This window comes from Zophobas morio, unplaced genomic scaffold, assembly GCF_036711695.1.
Source record: "Zophobas morio isolate AGI-343-1 ecotype UQ-CSIRO unplaced genomic scaffold, CSIRO_AGI_Zmor_V1 ptg000030l, whole genome shotgun sequence".
In the NCBI taxonomy this organism is placed as follows: Eukaryota; Metazoa; Arthropoda; class Insecta; order Coleoptera; family Tenebrionidae; genus Zophobas; species Zophobas morio.
The window spans coordinates 7,834,662-7,844,652 of NW_026972135.1; the positions used below are offsets into that span (position 1 = coordinate 7,834,662).

At 32.0% G+C, this 9,991-nt stretch overlaps 1 protein-coding gene across 1 annotated transcript; it reads right to left on the reverse strand.

Moving 5' to 3' along the window:
• Positions 1 to 286: 286 nt before the first annotated feature.
• LOC135138471 (uncharacterized) lies at positions 287 to 8,168 on the reverse strand. Its single transcript, XM_064068445.1, has 2 exons — positions 8,027 to 8,168; positions 287 to 1,775 (listed from the first exon to the last, which is right to left on the reverse strand). The coding sequence occupies exons 1-2, from the start codon at positions 8,110 to 8,112 to the stop codon at positions 287 to 289; spliced, it is 1,575 nt and encodes a 524-aa protein (XP_063924515.1). The 5' UTR covers positions 8,113 to 8,168.
• Between the last annotated feature and the right edge of the window lie 1,823 nt (positions 8,169 to 9,991).

Consider the following 9,991-nt stretch of genomic DNA (forward strand, 5'->3'; position numbering starts at 1 on the left):
TCAACATACTTAAAATTTGTTATTTAGCGATTGAAAAACGGGCCCTAGGAATGTTTTTATGTTACAAAAGTCCAATCTGATTTTCGATGAACTTCCTTTTATTATTATCGACTTTATTTACTTCATATAAAACATTTTTCCGTTTTTTTAAACGGTTAAGACAACTTGAATTGGGGTAATTTTTCAAAAACGACTTAATTAATAGCCACAAAATAAAAGAAAATTTATTTCCAAAACTGCATAAACTTAACTAAAAAAATGTAAAATTAAAAAACGAGTAAATCAATTAATAAACAATGTCGTAATCGTCATTGTCGTCACTTCCGTCATCGTCAGGCAAAATCACGTTGTAGAGTTTTTTTTCCAAAGATATAATTCGTTTGAAACCGATCCCTATAGGAAGCGAACCGACCAACGTATAAAAGTCTTTCGTAGTCTTTATGTCAAATCTGCTCACCAGGTGTACTTTAAAAGCGTCTCTGGCTAGTTCTTGAAGTAGCGGCACTTTTGGAAGACACTGTATTTTATTAAAGACACGCTTCGGTAAATCTGGTGTGCCCAGAAGAGACTGGACTAATTTTGGATGAGCGAAAAAATCCAAAAGTTTATTTGCGTCGGTCGGTCTCAAGTAACCGTATTCTGTTTTCAAGATTGTTCCATAAAAAGTCCATTTTGAAAAAGAAATTGTTTCGGCGATATTATGCACAGTTATATTAAAATCGGCGACAATGACACTAAATATTTTCCTAAGGTTATTGTTGTACGGCCGACTGGGGTTATACACGTAATGAGAGGTGTCTACGTGTAACAGTGTTCGGAATAGCTGGCAGTCGCCATATTTTCGGTAGACGAAGTCCCGCAGGTGCGAAGGACATTTAAAACCATACTGTAAAATAAAAAATATAAATTTCATCGCATCTTGTTCTCCAGCGTCCTCCACAATCTCAAAAAGTTCTTCGTTGCATATATTTTCAAAAAAATCCACCGCACTGTTGAAGAAGATTTCCTGTGAAATCACCCAATCCATTCTTTTCGTAAATTCATAAATTTTCTCAGGAAGGTTGCACATCTCACTTTCTTCTAATACGGCCCTTAGAGCGTCCGGGCACCTCTTCACCATATCCACACAGCAAACAAAATCCATACACACAAAAGTTTCCATTATCTCATCCCTCATCTCGTTCTCGTCTACAGTGAACTCAAGTTCGAGATTCTTCAGCTCATCTATTATACGTCTTTTGCGGTTACATTTTCTGTACTTTCTCAAGTACTTCTCGGTCCCTACTACTCTAAGAAACGCCTTTAAAGAAATCTTCCCTGCACACTCTCCGTCTCCAAAAGTGTACAGAAACAGCTGTTCGAAAACAAACGACGAAACTTCGTCTAGCATGTGCAAACAAACGTAGTCAAAGGCTGTGTACATCTGACCATCATGTTGAAATTCTTTTGTAGGAAGTGCACCGTAATACAAAAGTAAGCAAACCATTTCGTCCAAATCTTCATAGTAGGTGTCCTCAAAGTTGAACTCTGCTAGAACGTGATGCAATAGATTGTCATCGCGTGTGCCGAAATTCGGGTCGAGTCCTTGACTGAGGCAATATTTTATCATTCTTATTTTTGTGTAATAATTTATAGGAGTAACACTGTAGTACTCCATGACATCCAACGGTGCATCGTTTGCCAAGAGGATGTAAAGAAGAGCCGGAGACTTTTTGATACATACATCTATTTCGTTGTCGGATTTGGGAATCACCAAAAAGTGAGTAATTTCTTTCCTGAAACAAAATTAATGACATAAGTATTCAACTACAAGAAACAATACATTATCAAAAACAAGCTCTTACTATTAGAGATGATTAAAATAGGAAGCCAATCTACTAATAATAATGAAAATTTAAAAATTCAAAAGTATGTCGTAAAATCCTATGGTGGTTTCAACAAAATGGAGATCCACTCCATTTTCTACGCATTTATACCGGGTGTCTGAAAAATCGCGGATAACTCTTCCGTACGTTATATATGAGAGTTTCGGGTGTCCTAGAGAAATAATAAAAAAAATTCTTTATGATGTAAATTACGAAAAAAACGTAATTTTTTAAAAGTAAAATTTGCAACACTGCACGCACCTAATGAGTGCTTACTTTCTGATTTCTTAATAACGATGGTGACTGAAATCCACCTTTTATTTTTTTAGAACAATAACCATAACAACCAGTAGTCATTAATCGTTGTGCCTGCTAAGATGAGGCTGATTTTGGTAAATAACATACCCTCCATGAAGAGAGAGGGTGGGGCGATAACATTTATCAATTTGTAGACGTGAGAGTAAAACTAAACTAAAAGATGTTTTCTACGAATTCCAATAACCGGATCAAAATGCCGACGGTCCAGACTATTTTATTTCTCTGACTTCCGCTTGTTCAATAAAACACTACTTTTTTTTTCATAAAGATCTCAAAGATGTAAAAGATCACAAAGACCCTAAATATCAACAGATAAAAGGATTATAAACATTTCACCGGTTTTAAAAATTCTAAGTTTATTAATAGATTCGAAAATTCCAAAGCTCAAAGATTCTAACATCCTAAAAGCTCTAAACATTTTTAGCATCTCAAAAAACATCAATTATTCTAAAGAGACAAAAAGATCCTAAGCATCGTAAAGTCATCACCCTAAGAAATTCCTAAAAACCCTAGAAACACATGTCTCAAAAGTACAAAAGGCTCCGTCATTCCAGAATTCGTTGAGTTCCAAAAGATTATAGAGATCATAATCATTGTACAGATTCTAGAGTCTCGAGAGTCTAGGAATTCAAAAAATTCAAGGGATTCCAGGGTTTAAAGAAATTTCGGAGATTGTAGAGGTTCCAAAGATTCTAGAATTTCTAGAGATACTATAGAGACCCCATATATTTTAAGAAATTCAAAAAATTCCAGAAATTCCAGAGATTCTAGATATTTTAAACATGATAGAAATATAGTGTTTCTAGAGATTTAGGGATTATAAAGTTTCTAGTTTCCCCGGAAATTCTAGAGCATCTAGAGATTCTAGAAATTCTAAAGATTCAAGAATTTCAAGAGATTTCAGAGATTTCGGCGATTCCAGAGATTCTAGACATTCTATATGTCCTAAAGATCCTAGTGTTTCTAAGAGACAATAAAAATTCTAGAAACTACTGATTCCAGAGTTTCTATATACTGTAGAGATTATAAAGCTACTAGAGATTTCAGGGAACCTAGACTTTCTAGAAATTACAAGAATTTTAAGAATCTATTTATTCCAAAGAGGCCAGATATTTTAGACAAAATAAAAATCCCAAAAATTCTAGAAATTTAATGATTATTATAGATGTTATATATATTTTAGGGATTACAAAGCTTCTAAAAAGTTTTAGGAATTCTGATAATACTAACGATTTTAGAGATTATAAAGATTCAGGTGATTCGAAAAATTCAAGAGGTGGAAGAAATTCAAGAATTTCAAGAGATTCCAGAGATTCTACATCCATATATTTCAGAAGTTCTACAGATTATAGATATTCCATAGATTTTAAAAATCCTAGAGATTCTAGAGGTACTAAAAATTCTAGAAATCTATTGCCTCAAGAAATGCTACGTATACTTGGGATTATAAAACTTCTAGAGATACCGGAAAACTTAGGGATTCTACAAGTTCTATAAATTCTATAGTTTTTAGATATTCAAGATACTCCAGAATTTGAAGAAATTCAATAGATGCCAGAGACACTAGAGTTACACTAAATATTAAAATCTTTAGTATCCCGGACTATGTTCTAGAAATCTAGTGATTAGATATTTTAGTTAGTAATGTTATTATAAAGCTCCTAGAAATGATAGAAATTTAAGAGATTTAATAGATCCCAGAGAATCGACATATTCCAAAGGTTCCCGGGATTCAAAGAAACTCAATTGATTCTAGAGATTTTAGAAATACTAAAGATGCTAGAACTACAATAATTTTTTCAGAAATTCCAGATCCTCGAAATTCGGCAGATGCTATAGAGATACTGTATATTTGAGGGATTATAAAACTTTTCCAGACTCTATAGACTGAAGATTCCACAGATTTTAGAGATTCTCGACATTTTAAAAATTCCAACGATTTAATAGGAATACGAGAAATTCAAAAGATTTCAAAGTTTTCAGGAATTCCGGAGATTCTAGATATTTTAAAGATGCTAGAAATCTCGTGATTCTAGAGATTCTAGATTTTCTAGAGATTTTAAAAATTTTAGAAAAGAAAAAGAAAGCTTCTAGAAATTCTAGGGATTCTAAAAAATTTAGAAATTTCAACGATTCCAGAGGTACTAAAAATTCTAGAGATCTACTGCCTCAGGAAATGCTAGGTATATTAGGAATTATAAAACTTCTAGAGATTCTGGAAAACTTAGGGATTCTACAGGTATTATAAATTTTATAGTTTTTAGATGTTCAAGATATTCCAGAGATTGAAGAAATTCAATAGATGCCAGAGACACTAGAGTTACACTAAATATTAAATCTTTAGTATCTCGCACTATGTTCTAGAAATCTAATGATTCTATATATTTTAGTTAGTAATGTTATTATAAATCTCCTAGAAATGATAGAAATATAAGAGATTTAATAGATCCCACAGAATCCACATATTTCAAAGTTCTCGAGATTCAAAGAAATTCAAATGATTCTAAACATTCTGGAAATTGAAAATTTTTCAGAAATTCCAATAATTCCACAGATCCTCGAAATTCGGCAGATACTATAGAGATTCTGTATATTTGAGGGATTATAAAATTTCTACAGACTCTATAGACTAAAGATTCCAGAGATTTTAGAGATTCTGGAGATTTTAAAAATTCCAGCGATTTTAAGGATACGAGAGATTTAAAAGATTTCAAAGTTTTCAGGAATTCCAAAGATTCTAGAAATCTAGTGATTCTAGAGATTCAAGAATTTCAAGAGACTTCAGAGATTCCAGCGATTCCAGAAATTGCGGAGCTTCTAAACGTTCTATAGATTCTAAAAATTTTATATTTTCTAGAGATTTTAAAAATTCTAGAAAAGAAAAAGAAAGCTTCTAGAAATTCTAGGGATTCTAAAAAATCTAGAAATTCCAACGATTCCAGAGAATTTAGACATACCTATTAAAAATCCTAAAAATTGTAGAAATCGATTTACTTTTGTTGTTAGTTCCAGAGATTGCAGAAATCCAATAGTTTCCCGATATACTAGACACACTAAAGATTGGAATCTCTAGTATCTCTCACTAGTGTCTAGAAATTAGTGATTCTAGAGATTCTATATATTTTATTATAAAATTTTTGAAGTTGCAGAGATCCTTGAGATTCTAGAAATTCAAGAGATTCCAGTGAATCCAGATATTCTAAAGATTCCCGAAATTTAAAAAATTTTTGGTAAAGTAATAATCCTAAAGATCTTATATATTTAAGGAATTATAAAATTTCTAAAGGTTTTCGAGATTCTAAAAATTCAGGAGATTCCAGAAATTCCACAGATTGCACAAATTCATATCAGGTTAATTATAATTTGTCTAGATATAGGGGAGGCTCAAAATCCCCTAGCCTCTTCCTAAGCCTTGTCTAGGGGTTATGAAATATCGAGAATATATATAATAGTAACAAAATGCCCTATGAACTCTATTACTGTACGTGGTTAGGTTATCCTCGTTAAGAAAAACAAATTGAAAGTGTTTATGTTTATACATCGGAAGAATGTCACGTAGAAATTAGTTTGATTTACTTAAAACAGAGGATCAAAACTATTAAGTAGTAAGCTACAATCGACAATATGTTCTGAATATCATTATTATAATTCTTATTAAATAAAGACGTTTGAATTTTCACATTTTCGGGAAAATGGGGTGACTCGTTCTTAATTTAATAAATAAAAAATATTAATGCAATGCTGAATCACATATAAAAACTCATCATATTTTGCACATTTTGGGTAGAATTTATTCGGCAAAATTTTGACATTAACAATTTACCATGCTTACAATGATCTTAAAACGTCTGCAAGATTTCAAAGCATTCAGTTTTGCAATTCTTGCTGTATAAGCAAAATCTAAAATTCTGTTTATAAATAAAGCTGGGCGGTTTGAAATTTGCGGTATTTGTACGATATACAGTACAAATAATACGTCTCATTAAATGTAAATATAAAGTGTGGAGGAAATATAAAAGATATAAACGGGTGGATGATTATAAACAATATAAGGATTTAAGAGCTCAACTAAAGAATGAAATGATAATAGCTCACAGGAACCACCTTACTAAAATTGATAATGATATCAAATCTAATCCGAAAAGAATCTTGGAGAATTTCAAAATTTTGTTCTGTTTTTAAGAAGGGTGATCAATCTGAGATCAAAAATTATCGTCCCATTTCTATCATTAATAATTTCAGGAAAGTTTTTGAATTCATTTTGTATGACAGAACTCACAATCATGTCATGAACCAGATATCTCATTATCAGCATGGTTTTGTCTCAAAAAGATCCACTGTTACGAATGTTGCGTCTATTGCACAATTTCTCTGTGAACATCTGGATAAACAGATTCGAGAGGAAGTTATTTACACTGATACGTCTAAGGTTTTCGATCGTGTTGATCACCAGATTTTAATTCATAAAATGGAGTCTTGGTTTTTCTACTGACTTACTAGCCCTGGTTAAGTGCTACCTTAGTGATGTCAATAGATGCAGTATCGTGGGTATAAATCTTCATTGTATAAGCAAACATCAGGAGTTCCACAAGGCTCAGTGCTAGGCCCACTTTTTTTTACCATGTACGTCAATGATCTGACAGACAAATTGAATGCTCACGCCTAATAATTGAGGCATTTGCGATATTCGAACTAGGTTCATTCAGTATAAACGTACCTATATCTGGGCCCAGCAGTGAGAGACAGCTGCTGTTATAGTTTATACTTTAAATGTTAAGGTGACGTTGGTTTGTAAATGGGAAAACCTGTTGACCAACTTGAATAATAAATAATAATAATAATAATAATAATAATAAAAAAAACTCAGCTCGTGTGTGCATCAGTGTGGTAGCCAAACCAAGACTTCTTTTTTTCTCAGATTAAAAGCAACAACAGTATACAGTGCGTTTTTTTACAAATACATCACAGGGATTTACAAAATGAGTTTGGAAATACTCAGTTGAAAAACCATTAACACGACTTAAATTTTACACCTTGTTGTTCAACGTTAATAATGTAGCATTTGACTGTTGTTTCGATTTGTGTCAAAATTGTAAATTTTGTGGATTTTAGCGTAGCAGCGCCCTTAACAGTTAGAGTAGAAATCATTTGAAATGAGCACAACGCTGGTTCGGGCGAGTCCACTTTCAAATTTGAGGGGCGCTTTCAGCTGTTTTACAGTGGTGTGCCTGCGGTTGCTGTTTTCGATTTCGTCCGTGTACGCCATTTTATTATTATTATTATTCTATATTTCCGTTTTATATAATCATTTCTTTTCAAAACTTTAGTTCCTGTTGGATAGTTTAAGGTGGAAGTAACAATTCGTATATTTTCAGTGTGCATTTTTCAATTTTTGTACTTGCAGGTGAAGCGAATAATTACTGGAATATTTTTTTACAATTTTCTACATTTACGTCCGCAACAATATTTTTCATTGATCCCTAAAGAACAACAATCTCGACGCCACTGGTCCTCTTATTTCCAGAAGAGTTCTACTACAGCATTCTTTCATTTATAAATATAGGTCTACAAGTGTCCCGAAAATTTATATTAAAAAATTAAAAAGTACGATGTGGATATATTTTTGGACATTTAACTACAATTTAACGTTCTGATCAGTGGCGGCCCGTCCATGGAGTCAACAGTCAAATATTTTTTGCACTTTTCAGTTGTGTATTCAAAAAATTCAACAACCAATTCACCCACAGGATTATCAAGTAAAGTTTTGAGACGTTTTTATTTTGAACTAACATTTGGCTTTCATTGTGACTTTAACAAAGAAATATTCTGATTGTAATTGTTACCTGTGGTGACATCCTGCATGATGACCTAATGTAAGCGTTCGTGGCAAATTTAGCCCAGCGCGGTATTTCTGGTTTCTCTTATCCATTGTTTCAATACTCTTAGCAAATGGAAGTCGCCTGTCTTCTATGTTCTGAAAGATCAGCTTCCTTTCCATCTAAAAATATAGGTATCTAATCCTCACAAATACTTTAGTCTAAGAGGACAAATGTAAAGCACCTGGTCTAAGTAGTTTATTTTTCACACAGTGTAGCTGTTAAATTCGACCGTAGAACACACTGTGATGACGAATTGGCGGAAGCAACGCGAACGTAGACAAAGTAGCACCACCACCACACCACAACACAACCCCTACCCATAGAATCCCCTATCCCTAACTTGAAGAACTATTGGAAGTTATCTAAACTTGTGAATACGAAATTGAATAGCTATTCCAGATGGCGCTCTTAGCAGTAGTTAAAATTTGTTAAACGAATGAAATTAAAAAAAAAACATAATAATTTTGAACGAAACTTTACCTTTATACCAAAAGACTTAAACTCTCCAATTTAGCACATGCTTCATCTCGAAAGATTTCTAAATAAATATTATTTTAACTTAATTATACATATCTTCTTATTTCATTATTCCTTTTCTCGAGCTCCCAATATTCCCAACTTTTGCTTAAATTTTATTTACTTTTTCGCTTCCTGAGCGTCAGCTAAGTAAGCATAGTAATTGAGTCCATCGGGCGACTTGCCACCTTCGTGTTTTCTCGAAGTTTCATGGACCGTTGAGAACGAAAATAGTGAAAATAATCTTCGTAACTACTAGACCAACTGTTAAATTTTGTATGTATTTTACGAATATCATATGAATGGTAAAACGGTAATGAAAAATTTGGTTAATCATCCCCACCACCAATGGCATTGCATGGACTCCAAAATTTACAATATACATACATTCTTTTAAGTTTTCACTCCTGACGTCCAGATTTTTGGAATTGTTTCTTTAAATTTGTTTTAACTTTACATTGTACAAAATAAAATTCACAAATTCAAAGCTTATAGTTTTTCGAAAAAATTCGGATATACTTACCTTCGAATTTTTTATATTTGATTTTTCAATTTCTGGATCTTCCAATTTTTAAATTTTTCGCTTTCTCTCTTTTTCAATTATTCAAATTTTATTTCACCGATTTTTCACTTTTTCAATTGTGCGATTATTATTCGTTGTTCCGGTTTTTTAATTTTTCCGTTTCCCAATATTTCGATTTTTTAATTTTAAATGTTTGAATTTTTCGAATTGTCAATTTTTTTATTGTTCAGTTCCTCGATTTTTTAATTATTCGATTTTTCGATCTTTCAACTTCTTAGTTTTTTGATTTCTCGATTTTTATTTTTTTCGGTTTATCAATTTTTGGAATTTTTTTTCGATTTTCCAATTTATTCGGCTTTCCGAATTTCCGATTTTCCAAGTTTTCGATTTGTCTATTTCAGGAATTTTGATTTTTTTAATTTTGCGATTTTTCAAATTTTCGATTTTGTCTTTCCCGTCCTGGATTTTTCGATTTCACGATTTTTCGATTTCTCGATTTCTTAATAATCCAAATTTTAGCTTTTTCAATTTTTTGATTTTTCACTTTTTCGATTCTTCAGTTGGCTTGGTTTTTAATTTTTCGAGAAGATCTTTCAATTTCTAGAATTTTCGATTTTCTGAGACCTCAGGTCTTCGACTTTTCGATTTTTGAATTTCATAATTTTTTGATTCGATCTTTCAGTTTTTCAGTTTCTCGGATTTTCGGTTTTCGAATTTTTTATATCACAATTTTTTGTTCATTTTCTTGAATTTTACAATTTTTTGATATCACAATTTTTCGTTTTTTCATTTTGTAAGTAAGTAATTTTTCAATTTTTCCAGCTTTCAATGCTTGGGTTTCACGATTTTTTGTTCTTCCAACTTTAATTTCATTCAATTTTTCAATGTCA

Excerpts from the sequence above, each read along its gene's own strand:
- LOC135138471 (XM_064068445.1), bottom strand. The coding sequence starts at position 8,112 with ATGGATAAGAGAAACCAGAAATACCGCGCTGGGCTAAATTTGCCACGA. Across the intron at positions 1,776-8,026 it reads CATGCAGGATGTCACCACAG|GAAAGAAATTACTCACTTTT; the intron begins GTAACAATTACA and ends ATTTTGTTTCAG.